The sequence below is a fragment of the Scatophagus argus genome, chromosome 5 (assembly GCF_020382885.2).
Source record: "Scatophagus argus isolate fScaArg1 chromosome 5, fScaArg1.pri, whole genome shotgun sequence".
Classification (NCBI taxonomy): Eukaryota; Metazoa; Chordata; class Actinopteri; family Scatophagidae; genus Scatophagus; species Scatophagus argus.
The window spans coordinates 727825-744806 of NC_058497.1; the positions used below are offsets into that span (position 1 = coordinate 727825).

The 16982-nt window shown below is 41.4% G+C and overlaps 1 protein-coding gene across 2 annotated transcripts in view; it reads right to left on the reverse strand.

Moving 5' to 3' along the window:
* Positions 1-7736, reverse strand: part of nlk2 (nemo-like kinase, type 2) — a 32095-nt gene extending 24359 nt beyond the window's left edge. For both annotated transcript variants that reach the window (XR_006843280.1, XM_046388072.1), the window contains exon 1: positions 5903-7736. Coding sequence is in view for 1 of the 2 variants with exons in the window: in XM_046388072.1 (XP_046244028.1) it covers positions 5903-6360 (458 nt within the window). In the remaining variant the exon portion in view is untranslated. The remainder of the gene's footprint in view (positions 1-5902) is intronic.
* Positions 7737-16982: the final 9246 nt, after the last annotated feature.

Sequence of the window (16982 nt, forward strand, 5' to 3'; positions counted from 1 at the left end):
AGTGTAAATGTAATGTAAATCTTGAAAAACATGAATACAGGATTTCATTTTTAGTGTTCAGTAACTTAGTAAAATAGCTGCTCTCTGCAATTTTAAACACGTTAATCAAACAGGAGGAAATACAAGTTGGGGAAAGCGGGAGGAAGTGCATTTCCTTGGGAACTATTTCAGATTAATCGGTATTTGGTGCTCCACTGAGTATCTGTGATTGTGTGAGTGAGCAAAAATAATCTCCAATGTGTGTGTCCAACACTTCAGCTCACTGATGCTTTTTAGATAGATAGATAGATAGACAGATACTTTATTGATCCTGAGGGAAATTCAAGCATCCAGTAGCCCATTACAGCAGTGTAGGTTAGTCAAAAGTAAGCAAACAAACAACCAAACAAGGCCTAACTGTTAGTGGGAAAAATAGACTAAACATATACTAAATAAACTAACATAAAGTACAATAGAGTGCAGAGAAAGCAGAGAAAGCAGATTTAAATACTTTTGGACAACCACTGAGCTCTATGACATGGGAAAAATATATATCACTCTTTGGATATACACACACAATACTTGTTTAGTGTACATTCAGTGTTGGTTTGGCTCTGGACGTGGTATTCAATAAGCATGAGAAAAATTTTACCTTTTTGGATATGAACTAACCTGAACCAATTTTCACAGTATTACGCATCACCCTCTCCCTTCTTCTCAATAACCAGTGACTGCAGAACGATATCAGTGGGTCAAATACAAGTGTAACGCAGAATGCAGAATTTAGATGTTAAAATGGAAAAAGTAGTTTGATTATTATTGAGCACAAGGACCAACTTGCACTCATAATGCAGAAACTGAAAATATATAATAAAAAATATAATTATGCTTAAAGCCACGGCCATTGCTGGCACAAAGGAAAAAAAATAAGCCGCTACATATGGTGTGGCACTGGTACTGATTCAAAGGAGAAAGCTGTACAGAGACCTAAGAGAAGCTGGAGAAATTGTCTTTTACTCTGCACTCTTTCTCAGTTTGGATAACGAAATTAAGAAACTTATGGAGTATCGGCACAATGCTGGACTGTGGGGTAAACTTGTGTCAAAATGTGATTGGCTCTGATATTGATGACTGAAGCCATGATCGGAGATGGGGTTTTCCCAAGCTGATTTTAACTGTTTCTATTAGTATCAGAATTAAGATGTTGTAAAAGTATATCTGGAATCTGTACCCTATTTATCAGCATGAGTAATGACTGAATTTTAAGTTTTCATATCAAAAATCAAGCCATCTGTAATTGTAATTAATGATGTCATGATTTGGATTGTAACAGAAGTGGGGGATCTGAAGTGACTGATCTCAAAAATAGAGGCTGTGATATTTAATGTTCTCATCTTTCTCCAAGCTTCCCATAACATCGCAGTGTTTCCCACATTACCTGGGTGTGTTGCCCAGGTGTATTAAAGATGAAACAATTTAGCAGTTTCAGCCTCTTTTTTTGACATTATGAACAACAAGCCTCCTAAAAACACAGCTCATCTGCTCAAAACAAAACCGCGGGTGAAAAAAAATCTAAAATGTTGCCTCAAAAAGAAAGTCAAGAGAGCTGAAACAGAGAAACAGAATGAGGCTCAGCAATTTGGTGTGTTTGCCGACAATGCATTTAATAAAAGAGGAAAAAAAGATCACAATTTAGATCATGGATAGTGACACACTGTGATGTTAGTTTTTGTTGCTGCTGTTTTTGTTTTGTTTTTTCTTTGACCAGATCAATTCTAACATTGCATTTTTACTGGCACTCAACAGATTCACTGTAACTTGAATCTATGCAGTTGTCTGCACCTGTCTCCATGCAGCATCATGCAGGCTTGCATTTAAGTTGCATTTCACACAGCTGTGTCTGTGTCTCAGTGTAAACGTTGATTTACACTTCAAAATTATTTTTAGCACAATACATACATAAAACTGAGGCTGAAGCCTATTAAAAGACACTTAGTATTTACTCATCTACATTTTGCAATCTAGAAGAAGCAGTTGAACCTTCTTTGTATAAACTCTGATGAAAGCTAAGGCCGCATAAGGCTATGAAGGACTGAGTAGCTTATAGGGTGGGGATGATGTAAAAATTTCAAACCAGCTTATCATACTTGACTTAATAGCAGCTTCACCTGAGCCCATAAACAGAAGTGTGGTGGCATCACAAGCCAATTGTCACTCATCTTGTTTGTGTTTCTAATTATGTTGCTCCAGGTTTAGGCTGCCAGGGGAATTCCCTTGATACACTGAGCTTCTCTCTCTTCCTCTCACCCTCCTAATGTACACATTCATGTCCCATTAATGCATGTTGCTACCTTGGCTTCTTTGTGCTTTGTGGTTCCATGGATCATGGGTGGACATCAACAGAGCCTGCTGCCATCCTGCTTGACACCAACTGCTATTATTTCTTCATATTTCTACATTAGTATTATTACTACTACTACTACTCTTATTATTGCTGTTATTGTTACTGTTAATACAATTATTACAGTAGTTACTGTACTTATCATACCTATAGTTCCAGTATTCTATTATTATTTCTGCTGCTACACATCTCTGTTGTGTGCCCTCTTTCTCCCACTCTCTATTGTCATCATAGTTACACAACGAAACTAAACCTAGTAGCTACTAGGGAAGCTATTTTATGTTTAACGTTCAAAAATGCAAGTGTTACTTTTTGTTTTTCGCTTCTGATCAGGACACAGTGGTTCATGTTAGCAATTATCATATTGCACTATTTGCAATATTAACCATTAATGAAGGGCTGACATCACTTGGATTTGCTAGCACTTTACGAGAGGACCGTCAACCCACCCCAGTCCTTACAATATATCGATTGTGATTGAAAAAAGAGAAAGCACATGCAGTGCGGTTATTTCTGTTTTGTTTTTTGTTTTATTTATATTTGTTGTTACAAATCTATTATATACTGTTAAAGTTTGCAATACATAGTAGCAACCAGATTAATAAAAACATTGATGGGTATGAGGGCTGAATATTTTATAATTCTACCACTATAATGTGTGTCTGTGTGTGTTTAGGCTGAAGTTCGTCTACCTATAAGGGAGGTGCAGAATGAAGAACACATATAGATATGATATATACAGATATTAATATAATTTTGGCCTCTAATCATTAAAAAGGCTGCAGGGAAGGAACAAAGAAGTAAAAACAGATGTAGGCTAGTACAGCCTATTTCAGCAAAGTTCAAGGCAGGCAGCAAAGTAAATAACTGCTTATTTCACACTCATAAATGACAACTGAATGCAGACGAGACTCTCAGCCGTGTTTTTACAGGATTATTTTGGTCCAAACACTTACCTATCATTATAGCAGATAGCTTTCTGACAAGTACTTAACAAATGGAAAAACAACTAGTTTTGAACCTTGTTCATAAGGATAATTGCAAAAGAAAAACATTCTTTATTTCATGTATAATCAATCCAGCATAAATTTTGTGTTAATGAGATACAGGTGAAACTCACTGCGATTACCACTGTTTAGTCATAATCTATTTTAATTCTATTACTACTCTGCTGCAGCTGCTACCATTATTACTGTTACTAATATTGCTATCATAATCACCATAGTACCATCTGTATACTTCATTGTCATTATCATTATCTACAGTTCCAATACTTCTGGTATCATTACTGCTGCTATGCATCTCTGCTTGAGTGCTCTTCTCTCATGCCCCCCGCTCTCTCTCTCTCTCTCTCTCTCTCAATCCAACCGGTCAAGGCAGATGGCTGCCCATCTTGAGCCGGGGTCTGCTCCGAGGTTTCTGCCTTCTAAAAGGGAGTTTTCCCTCGCCACTGTCGCCAAGTGCTTGCTCAAGGGGGAATGTTGGGTTCTCTATGTTACAATTTAATTAAAGAGTTTGGTCTAGACCTGCTCTAATTGGAAAGTGTCATGAGATAACTTTGTTGCAAATTGGCACTATATAACTAAACTGAACTGAAGTGAATTATCTCCAGTTATTGTGATTTTGGCTTTGCAAATTCCTATACTGTAAATCCTGCTGAGATGCAGATGAGTGGATGTTTTACTATGCTCTTCGAGTTAATTGGGTGTACGTATGCTGTAAATCCTGCTGAGGCACAGAAGAGTTTAGTTAGAATGAACCGAATTGAACTGAATTGAATGAGCTGAATTTCCAGGGCCAAAATTTATTCCCAGTCCAACTGTCTAAAATGCAATGTTTCTGCAACTGATTGGCTTGTAAATTCTGCTCTCTAGACAAAATGTCTTTAGGCTTAAATTGAAGAGTTGCTGACATTTAATATTCAACTGTTGCGCATGTTTACATGAGTACATTAACATAAGAAAAAATTACGATGTGAGTAACGTCCAAAGAAGCATGAGAAAAATACAGGTTGAAAATGTATTCTACACTACGGGACCAGTGCCCCATCCTTCCAAAATTAAATACAGAAAAACTGAATAATGCTATCTCGCTATCACTCCCCCAGAAAAAAATGCTGCAGTTTGTTCTGCTGAACACAATTACAAAATGTTGACAGCACAGATTTCTCTGAAGCTATTGAGAGATACATTAACCACGTGACAACGAGATTTAAGTGTTGCAAAACTCCTATTCAATGATGCTGATTTGACTGCTCCTGCTTAGTGAACACCCACATCTTTTGAATTGGAGGTGTGCAGTTTTCTAATTTATTTTATAGTAACTGAGGTTACTCAAGCGACGTCACTTGTCACCATAGCACCTGTTCTACTGGTTAATACATGTAGTTGATCTATACAGATAACCCCCTACAGTTTGACACGTGTAGATTATTTACAAAATTTAACCATCACTGCGTGAAAGACAGTTTTATGGCCACTGTTACTTTTTAAAGTAATAATTACCTAAATTTCAATGGAGAGCTGGAGTAACAAGATAAAGAAGACAGACACATGCTCCGTTTTACTGTGAAACACCATGGACGACTTAGCTAAAAGCCCTAACTTTCGCCTCCACAGAGTGAAATCCTGTTAACTGTGACTTCGGGCATTTCCAGTAGTGTAAATGGGAAACTGGGCATGTTTTTCATCACTGAAATAGTGAGATTGTGAGATGTTCATTGCACCTTCGGAAATATCTGCTGCCTTCCCCTTAACACACAGCAGGTCCATTGTCGCTGTGCATGTAAAGCACAGTAGCCTTCAATGTTGATAGCCTGTTAGTCCTGATGTGTAAACCAATGAGATAGTGTTGTGGCAAATACTTCAAAACATCGATGGCAGGAACCAAAAAGAGAGGGGCATCTACATCAGCGCCAAAGTAGCACATTTTTAAATTTATTTAACCCCAAACACTTTTTCCTTTTTGCTGACCCAAATAATTAATTACCCGATCCCTGACTCAAAACCGCAATACCATCTCAACTGTGAGTTTAGTGATTCCTTGCACCCGTTGCCTGTACTTGAATACTATTGTATTATTTAGTATTCTTATTTCACATCGTCTAACCTATACATTACAGCTAACCATTGGCAACAGACGGCTGCAGTTGCATGTAACAGCACTGGAACATAAAGTAAAGTGTTGAATATCTTTCTAACTATCATTACTTTCCATGCAGGTCACCAATAAGGTCAACTTGAAAGTGACACATTAAATATCAGAGAGTACTCTGTCTACTGTTGTCAGTTAGCTAGTTAGTTGAATTAGTTGGAATTACAATCAACTAATGTTGCAGTTAGCTGACATCAACAGTGGTACAAAGAGTTAACTCTAGTTTTAAGACTCTACAAGTTCATTTTCATGTTATTCTGATTATGGAGACGGGCTGCGTGGGAAAAGTCATTTAGCCAAAACAGCCAAAATATACATCACATGTATGAAAACTGCTATAGTTTGTAAAATGTTGTGCAGTACACTTACCAGACAACCCCAAACGCTCCATAGCCGATGGGCCTGTCAGGCTCTATATCTAGCTGCTGTTGTAGATGGTGTGTATGTTGCTGTTGATGGTGGTGGTGATGAGCTTTGACAGCAGCGGCAGCTTGAACCTGGGCAGGAGCCGCGGCCGCCGCTGGCCCAGGGGCTTGTCCAGGGGCGGGAGAGGGGAAGTAGGGCTGCTGCTGGCTGGGGTTGAGCATCACCGCAGCAGCAGCAGCCGTAGTGGTGTGTTGCTGGACCGTGTGCACAGCAGCGGCAGAGCCTGGGTGCTGCAAGTGATGCTGGCCTGCGTGGTGGTGGTGGTGGTGCATGTGAGGTGGCGGAAGGTGCTGGAGCTGGTGGTGGTGATGCGGGTGATGGGCAGCCACTGCTGAGGAGCCACCATTGTAAGCAGCCATCATTTTCGTAACATTTGTAGCTGTTGTGCCGCAAAGAGCCATTCAATGATGCTGAAACACCTCCTCTCCTAATCGGATTCTAAAACTGAAGATAAGGACTACCAGGCTGCAACACTATGACTAATAAAACTTACAGAAAGCATAAAAAAACAGATTTGGGGTTTAAATTAGCAAACAACACCTACTTCGGGTATGTGTGGAGAGAAACCACCCTGGTGAGTCTCCTATCATAATGCCAAATAGGATCTGACCCACTTCCTCTTAAATTAATTTTCTTGCTTGCACACTATTAGGCTATGGTAGCCTGGGGCTAATTACGGAAATCAGAATATTATATCATGAGCATGTATAATATAGCAAAGACCACACAAGTCTACAAATCTGTGCAGCCCTGATAGCGTCTCTACCAACAATAAATCTAAAACAGTGAATAGAAAATAACCCGCACCCCCCTCAATAAAAAAAGTCGGTGGACCTAGATGTCCCTCATGACAGAGATGGTAACCCTCTCCCTCCTGATGAAATTCACCTTCCCCGTCTTACTAAAACAGCGTGATCTAAAGCATCTCACACTGGAAGCAGTGCATTCATCTTTTAAAAGTGTCCAAGTTTGTCACACGCTCTGTTCCAGCGCCGTTGCTCTTCCCACCACCGGGGCTCCACGGGGATTGGAAGTTGCATGTATTATTCCAAACTGAATCCTCCCTCACATGTATGCGCAGGCAATGCAGCTACTTTGTAAATAGGTGAAATCTTGGAGCCGTAATTAACGGTGCTGATCCGGTGCAGAGGAGGTGTATCCCAACCAGGCCACAATACAACAGCGCAGGCAGGCAGGCAGGCAGGCAGGCAGGCCCAGGCCTCGGCCATCAACTCCACTCACATATTATTACAGCAATCCAACGAGCCGCGCGCGTGCTGAGAAATCCCCATCACTCTAACAGCATGACGAAGCTTCGACCATGACTCAAAACATAAAAAGAGAAATCCTCGCAGACGGCCGGCAGGCAACTTACTTCCCCCATCGACAGTCCTGTGTTTAGAATGCTCTCCACTGTCCTCTCAAGGCTCAAAAGCCACAACCCAGGGAGACGAAACAGCAATGCAAAAAAGGGAAAGTTCAATCCTTAAAATGCGCGATTAATTGTGCTGCTGCCAGGAACTAGAAAGAAAGCAGTAGTATTCAACCTGACAGATAGGAGCTCGCTAATCGTTGTCGCCAAATCAAAACAGTGTCCTATCCTTTCGTTCGTGTTGGCGTCAGTGAGCCTGCAGCCTGCAGGGGAAGTGGAAGCCACCCGGTCTAAGCTCTGATGTTACACTTTGGCCCACGACGCTCAGTTGTCACTGACATCATAAAAATATTGGTCACAAGACAAACAAGATAATCAGTTTATCCAACATGGTGAACAAAACCTAAGCTATTCGGCGGTGAGATTATGCAGGACGATCCACCAATCGCCTTCCGCGTCGCAATGACGTAATGGTAATCGCCCTGATTGTCACTGAGCTCTGCCAGTGGTGCGTGCGGCTGAGGTGACAACGGGGTTGTCTGCTGTTCCAAGGGCCCAGTAATATCCACACTGAAATAGCGAATAAGAAGCTGTGTAGTTACATCAGTATGATAAAATCAAATATCTAGAGTTAAGTTCCAACAAAAGTACGAACTAAACAAAACAAAGCACAGAGCAATATACATGCGAGAAACAGGGATACCGAGTTTGGTTTAACAACAGTGTTATATTCAGTGAGTGAACATAGCCTACTTTCTGTATGTTAATAAAAAAACAAAGTACGTACATTGACATGTTTGTATGCAAGTGTGAGGAGGGCTGGACTGGGATAACAATTCAAGCTGGGAATAATGGTGAGAGTTAAAACAAAATATATTTACTCTTTTATGTTTATTTGGAATTGAAGACATCCTTACTTTATTGTTAGAACATATAACCATTGCAACATTAAGCTCTTAAGGTGCTTCTAGGGGGAAAAAATGCTGTTGTGTCCCTAACGAAGAACCATCCAACCCTCACTTATTGTCAGTGTACATAGTGTAATGTCCTGTTGCCTTCAAGTCCTCATTCTATTTTGGGGCTCCAAATAGTGGGTGGCATGGTGATTATCACTGTTACCTGACAGCAAGACAGTTCCAGGTAAGACGGTTCCAGGTTCTTTGAGTGAATATGGCCTGGATGACTGAGAATCTCCACAGATAGGTTCCAGGTTCGAATTCCTGGGCCCTTCTGTGCAGAGTTTTTATGTTCTCCCTGTGCTTGCGTGGGTTTTCTCTGGGTATTCTTACTTCCTCCCACAGTCCCAAAAACATGTACATTTGGCTAATGGGCTACTCTACATTGCCCAGTATGCCCAGTATTGCCAGTGTGAGTTTTTGTGTGTGTGCTTGTCTGTCTTTGTGTGTGACTGGTGACCAGCCCATCTCTTGCCCATAGTCAGCTGGGATAGGCTTGATGTTGGTATGGTGTGTATGGTGCTTAATAGAATTTGTTACACCTGCTGAGGTATCCATAGCTATTTTTGTCTGTTGGCAGTCATTTTTGTGTAATCATCTTAGCTTTGTTGTTGATGTGAAAACAAATGCAAAAACCACAAAATAAATGCAAAAGCTGCAACATGAATGCAAAAACCACAACACAAATGCACTGGAACTGAGTATAAACGCAAGGGAGCATCAACAGAAGTGAGCGACAGTGGAAGAGAGTGATACTGAAAGACCAGCTCATTCACTTCATCTCCACCAGATGGTTGTAGTCTACTTACTACATGGTACATGCACCAGGCCTCTGTATTTTTCTTCCTTGTCCTCTAGTTGATTGATTACTAGCTTACTTTCAGCTTGCCTGCTGAGCTCTGCTTTTCTCCCTGCTTCCTCAAGGATTTCATCTATCTCTGGATTTATCTCTGGACTTCCGTCTCCTGGACACTCCTGTCCCCAGTATTCAGCTCTATCCACAACCACTAAGCACTCATTTGCTGCACATTTGCTTAAAACTGTCCTGGGCTCTACAAGTATTTTTTAATTAACCTGTTCATTCTCTGGTTGGACCCTTTGCTTGTTTTTTGTTGCTATAAACACATTTGTGCTTTGAACTGTCAAAAAAAATCATAACATATAGTTTATATTTATGAACTCTGCCATTCAACATCACTGAAGCCAGTGATTTAGCTAACATTAGTCAATTAGAAGAATGTAATATTTTGCTTATCAGAGACACTTATAAATATTTTAGTCAGAAATGATGGATAGGAATACACAGTAAAATGATGCAGCTGCGTACTTAACATAGAAAGAAAAACTTTGCTATCTATTGAAACCAATGGTGACCATCAACCAAAACCTCTCTCTCACACTGCTTAAATTTTCTTTGTTCTTCATGGCATTAGGCTCATGCCTTGTTAAATACAACTGTAACTTTACTTCAGACTGAAAAATTGAGGCTTCTATTCTAGTATTTTACAAAGAAAATGATTAATTGATAGGTCTGTGAGGCCTTGCTTAAAAAGGTTTAAAATTCACATTTGCATAGAATGAACTTTAAAGTTAAGTTTCTTCAGCTGTAACATTAGCCTTAATATCGCCATGTGTACATATACAGGTACAGCCTAGATGAAATGCATATAACTGAGTGTTATCTAAATTGTATAATGCTAACTCTACTGCATAGTTTACTTCATAATAGCCTAATGGCAGAGCATCAAACAGTCATGGATCAGCGGTTAGGGTGTCAGACCCGTAACCGGTGGATCGCTGGTTCGATTCCCCGTCCCGGTGTCCATGGCTGAGGTACCCTTGAGCAAGGTACCTAACCCCCACTGCTCCCCGGGCGCTGCACGCGGTCGCCCACTGCCCCGGGTTTGCTGTGTGTGTGTGCACGTCACTTGGGTGGGTTAAATGCAGAGAACAAATTTCATTGGAGTGAGTTCCCTCCAATGACAAAATATGTCACTTTAATCTTTAATCTTTACTTTACTCTGCTCATTTGTGACAGTCACATAGCAATCATGATTAGCAACATATCACTCAAACAGACAACAACTTTCCTCTTCCACATGTGTAGGCTAATAGCATAATACATTCATAGCTAATATTCCACCATCTCAACACATTGGTATTAAGGCAGACATGGCACAGAGATTTGGATCCAAACATCAAACCAAAGATTTGGGGTGGTGACTACTTCCTCCTGTCTAACAAATCATTTTTGACCCAAGTCTATCATTCAATCCAAAGCCTAAAGTCAACTATCATTTATTTGAAAGCCTTATTCTTCATCTTTCGCACCCAATCTCGAAAACACAACCAATTTTTATTGTTGCAGTGTATCGTGCTTGTGGCCCATACTCTGAAGACAGGCAGCTGCCCCCTCTGAGACAAAATTCAGCACCTTCTGTCTTCAGCTGTTACTGATCTACCATAAAACACTGGAGCCTTAGAAACAGTAGAACCAGAAAATTATCTTGACTGCTTTTCTCCCATTGACCTTCATCAACTAAATTCACTCACATTTTCATATAAACCAGGGGTGTCAAACTCAAATATGCAGTGGGTCAAAATTTAAAAATGCTCCAAGTTGAGAGCCGGATTGGTTCAGTGTGTATTGAAAACAAACTGAAATGACCTTATTGAATATATTGAACCTGAACACTGCACAAAAGTTATTTCCTATAAAACAACATCAATTATTAAATAAATGTAAACTTGTTGCATTCATTTCTTATGGCTCTTTATGCAGTGTGTCCAGAGTAATTTAAAGAAAAAACATTTTTTTCTTTTCCCTTTCCCATCAGTTGTTGTTGTTGTAGATTGGTGGCTAGCTGATTTACACGATCAGCAACAGTGTTTCTGCTCAGGCTCACATTTAAAAATGCTTGCCTTTAATCTGGGCGCACAACGTCACAAACTTTTATCATGCAGCTTCTGACAAATTCTCCTTCTGTAAATCATCGGGCTGATTTTGCAATCTCTGCTGCCACAATAGAACTGGCCTTTACAGCAGCCTCACTTTGTGATTTAACATTTTTGAACATGTCCTGCTGTGACATCAGACTTCTTTTCAACTTTTCTACCTTGTGGAGCCTTTGTTTCATGTCCAAATCCTTGGACTTATCACGGTGTTTCATTCCATAGTGTCTTCTTACGTTATATTCTTTGTCTGTCTCCACACAGAAGACAAACAGGTCTGCCCTTCATATCCGTGAACATATACTCTGTCTCCCACCTTATTTGAAAACCCCTGTTTTCGAAGTGCACCTTCCGTTTAGCCATTTTTCAGGGAGAGGGGTAACGCTAGCTGAAAGTTGACCACAGGTAAGCTAACTCACTCCATCAGGCTGCTGATAAATAAGTGGGACAGGGACATGAGTTTGTAAGCCTTTGATTGACGTGCCGTCGCATCAGTGCATTGTGGGATTTGCAATTCCAATAGTGTGGGCAATATACCCATGGGCCAGATCTAATAATAATTAGAAATTATCATACAGGCCAAAGATAATTCCACCTGTGTCAAATGTGTGTGTCAAACTCTGTGTGTATATGTGTCAAACTCTGTGTGTGCCTTGAGTTTGACACATGTGATCTAAACCATCAACATGCCTCTCTATCCCAACTAAGCTGCTCAGTAAAGTTTTACCCTTACTTAGCACCTCTCTATTAGATATGATCAGTCTGTCTCTAATAACAGGCTATGTACCACAGGCCTTTAAAGTAGCTGTAGTCAAACCTCTCCTTAAAATGCACACACTTGACCCAGAAGTTTTAAGCAATTATAGACTAATATCTAATTTTCCATTTCTCTCCAAGATCCTTGAGAGAAAAGTCACCAATCAGCTATGTGACTTTCTTCATAGTAATAGCATTTTTGAGGATTTTCAATCTGGCTTTAGCGCTCATCATAGCACAGTGACAGCATTGGTCAAAGTCACAAGTGACCTTCAGATGAGGGACTTACCTCTGTCTTTGTACTGCTTAGTGCTGCATTTGACACCACTGACCATTCTATCTTATTACACAGACTGGAACACTTAACTGGCATTAAGCTGGTTCCAGTCCTATTTTTCAGATCGATCTCAATTTGTTCAGATTAATGATGCATCGTAAATACTCACAAAAGTTAGTCACGGAGTTACACAGCCCTGCCTCCTCCCCGTCTGTGTGCACCTGATCCCTGATTGTTTCTCCCGCACCTGCCTCGTATCACTCCCCATTAGCCTTGTGTATATATACCCTCTTGTGTCTTGTCTCGTTGCCAGTTCGGCGTTGTTTATAGCTTCACGTTCCAGCATTGCTCACATCCATAGTTTTTGTCTCTTGGTGTTTTGATCCCTGCTTGTTTTTCTGACCTCGTCTTTTGCTACTTGCTTTGGATACCTCTGCCTGGTTTTGACTGCCTTTTTCGTGTACCGACCTCTGCCCAGAATAAACTTTGTTTTCTGCTCTACCGTCTCGAGTCGTGCAGTTGAGTCCTCCTTTCGCCTAGCCAGGACCGTGACAGGTTGAGGCCAGGAGGCAGAGTCTTACACACTTCTCCATTAAAAATGCTATAAATGAAAATATAAATGCACACAGTAACACTAAGTTTAACAATCCCATAGAAATAGTGTCAGTTCCTCGTCTTCCCACAATCCAACTAGCACAAAATTTAAGAAGTGTTAATCAAAATAACCTCATAAAAATACACACTAACAAATATTCAGAGCCAAAAATTAGAACAATCATATGTGAATTGTTAAACATACAATCTCTCCATTCTAAATCCCTCCTAGTTAATGATTTAATTATTGATCATCAGTCTGATGTATTTTGTCTCACTGAGACTTGGTTACAGGATGAAGAGTATGTTAGTTTAAACGAATCAACTCTGCGTAGTTATATTAACTATCATGTTCCTCGAGGCACAGATCAAGGAGGAGGAGTGACAGATCTACCACTACAGTTTTCAGATTAATTCCAAACCTAAATTTACCCATAGGTCATTTGAGAGTCTCACTCTTAGCCGGTCTCACCAAAACTGGAAGTCAGTCACTGAAAGCCAGTTTTGTGTAGTAAATTCTTAGGGTATCTGGACTTGTTAGGGTTCTTGAAGACATTTCGTCTCTCATCCATGAAGCTTCTTCAGTTCTAAATTTTGGTGGGGAGTGCCTCTGTGAGTACTGAATTCTTAAACGAAAGGGGCTCTAAGGGAGGGACTTGTGGTTATCCAAACTGGGCTTTCATGAAAGGCAACAGAAAGAGGACAACAGAGAAGGACACAGAGAAGGAGCACAACAGGAGGAAGAACATCACTATTCCATACATTGCAGGAGTATCAGAGAAACTCAGAAGGATTTTCAATAACCATCAGATCCTGGTCCGTTACAATCCCAGCAAGACAGAAACTGGTACACCCTAAGGACAAAAATCCCAGACACAAACGAGATAACGAGGTATATGCAGTGCAGTGCAGTGAGGAATGCGCTGACTTATACATTGGGGAAACCAAACAACCACTCTATAGACATATGGCACAACACAGGAGAGCCAACACCTCCGGACAGGACTCAGCAGTCCACCTGCACCTCAAAGCCAAGGGACACTCCTTTGAAGGTGACAAGGTTCATATTCTAGCCAAGGAAGACAGATTGAAACCAGGGAGAAACCAGTTCGCCTACCAGCCCCGCCTTAGAGTGGACGATGCCACCATCTACCTGCTGAACAGGGTCTACACCCACCTGGACAAGCCGGCAAGCACTGTGAGAATCATGTTCTTTGATTTCTCGAGTGCGTTTGACACCATCAGGCTGGCTCTTTTGGCTGAGAAGCTGACAGCGATGCAGGTGGATGCCCCACTGGTGTCCTGGATCGCAGACTATCTGACGGGCAGACCGCAGTGTACGTCTGAAGTGCTGCTTGTCAGATGAAGTGATCAGCAACACCAGGGCTCCACAGGGGACTGTCCTCTCTCCCTTCCTCTTCACGATCTACAGCACAGACTTTACGCACTGCACAGAGTCCTGCCATCTTCAGAAATTTTCTGATGACTCTGCAGTGGTTGGGTGTATTACTGGGGGGGATGAGAGAGAGTACAGGACGGTAGTGGACAACTTTGTCACATGGAGTGGGAAAAACCACCTACAGCTCAATGTGACAAAGACCAAGGAACTGGTGGTGGACCTGAGGAGGACTAAGGGTCCAGTGACCCCTATCAATATCAAAGGGGCCACTGTGGAGGTGGTGGAGGAGTACATATACCTGGGGGTGTACTTGGACCACAAACTGGACTGGTGCAAGAACGTGGACATGGTCTACAGAAAGGGCCAGAGCTGCCTCTATTTTCTGAGGCGCCTGAGGTCCTTCAACATCTGCAGGACGATGTTGAGGATGTTCTATGAGTCGGTGGTGTCCAGTGCCATCACATATGCTGTTGCCTGCTGGGGCAGCTGCCTGAGGGTGAGGGACACCAACAGACTCAATAGAATCATTAGGAAGGCCAGGGGAGAGCAACTGGACTCTCTGACAGTGGTGTCTGAGAGGAGGATGTTGTCCAAAATAAGTACTATACTGGACTTTCCCTCTCACCCTCTCCACGATGTGCTGATTGGCTACAGGAGCTCGTTCAGCATCAGACTCTTACTCCCACGATGCACCACAGAGCGACACAGGAAATCATTCCTGCCTGTCGCCATCAAACTGCTAAACTCAGCACTGTGACGGGCACACTCACTTATATATACAATGTATATATTGTTTTTACACATGTACATACCTGTATTTTTAAATTTTTCAAAATTTTGAAACACATGTAAATACCTGTACTTCTAGATTTTAGATTTATTCTTATCTTGCTTTGTTTATCCTATTTTTATACCTTTCACTTTTCTTTCTTGGTCGGGAATACTGCAAGTGCAATGTCTGTATGAAAAAGAATTTCCCTTCAGGGATAAATAAAGGAATTCTGATTCTGATCTGATTCTGACCCAAAGGACAAAGTCAGTAAGGAGCAAAAACTTTATTAGAACTTTTATTACTTTAATTAGATAAGGGAAGTGTTGCTGAGGCAGTAGAATGTCCACCAGGGAGCAGGGAAGGTCAAAGGAGTTTACTGAAAGATTCAATAACAAAAATCCTTTTTAGCAAAAATTTAGCCACAACGAAAAAGTCCTTCTTTCTAAAAAAAAAAACCTCCACAAAAAAGTCCAACAACATAAACCTCTTCAGCAAAAATTAAGTCACAACAAAAAAAAATCCTTCTTCAAAAAACGAAGAGAAAAAATCAGTCTACTTTACCAAAGGAGAAGGCAGGAGGCAAAAACGGAAACAGGTAGGGTCATCAACGGGCAAGGCAAACTGAAAAACAGAGCAGGAGAGTCATGCAGAGCAGAGGAACAATATGGCAATGAGAGTTGGATAACGACTCAGGTGGCCACAACAACTCAGTCAACTACTTAGGGAGGTCAACCTCCCATCAGACCCTTTAATGACCCTCGTCTCTTCTCCCAGGTGGATGTAACGACCCACTTCAGGGATGAGCCTGAGGGTTACAGCCCCTTTTGTTTAGGAATTCAGTACCCACAGAGGTTAAATACCCCACCAAAGTTTAGAACCGAAGACACTTCTTGGATAAGAGGCAAAACGTCTTCAAGAACCTCTGCAAACCTAACAAGTCCAGGTGCCCTAAGAACGTACTGCACCAACCATGACCCGGATGACTGAGAACCTTCACTGACAAAAGCCAGTTTTATTAGTTTTATTAGTTGATGTGTATCGCCCACCTGCTGCTGCTTACTTAGAGTTCTTATCTAATTTAGTGCTCAGTACGGATAAAGTCATTATAGTGGATGACTTTAACATTCATATGGACATCGACTCTGACATTCTTAAGACAGCCTTTAATTCTCTCTTAGATTGAATAGGTTTCTTTCAGATAGTAAATTAACCAACACACTCTCATAATCACACCCTCGATCTGGTTCTCACCTACGGCCTAGAAACTAAAACTAGTTGCCCCTCAAAACCCTCTCCTTTCAGACCATTCATTTATAACTTTTGAACTTTGGGTTATGTACCATAGGCGTTTCACTTGATCCAGACAGCTTAGCAAACTATAGACTGATATCCAACCTCCCATTTGTTTCTAAGATACTTGAAAGGGTGGTTGCAAGTCAGTTAACAGATCACCTACATAGGAACAGTCTGTTTGAAGTGTTTCAATCTGGTTTCAGAGCCCATCACAGCACAGAAACAGTTAAAGTTACTAATGACCCTTTCATGGCATCAGACCGCGGACTTGTCTTTATACTTGTTCACTCTTGACAAAAAGAGGCTGGACAGACTGGTGAGGAGGGCTGGCTCAGTCCTGGGCTGCTCCCTGGACTCAGTGGACGTGATGGGTGACAGGAGGATGATAGCCAAGCTGTCATCCATGCTGGAAATCCCCTCCCACCCCATGCAGGACACTCTGAGAGCACTGGGCAGCTCCTTCAGTGACAGACTGCTCCACCCGCGCTGTGTGAAGGAGAGGTACCACCGCTCCTTCCTGCCCACTGCTGTCAGACTCCACAACAAGCACAGCTGATAGGCTGGTCATTTTAAAGCTCATGAATGTGTCAACTGTACAGTAATACATGTGCAATAATGGGACAAAATGGTTACACCAGACCTGGGCTATAAT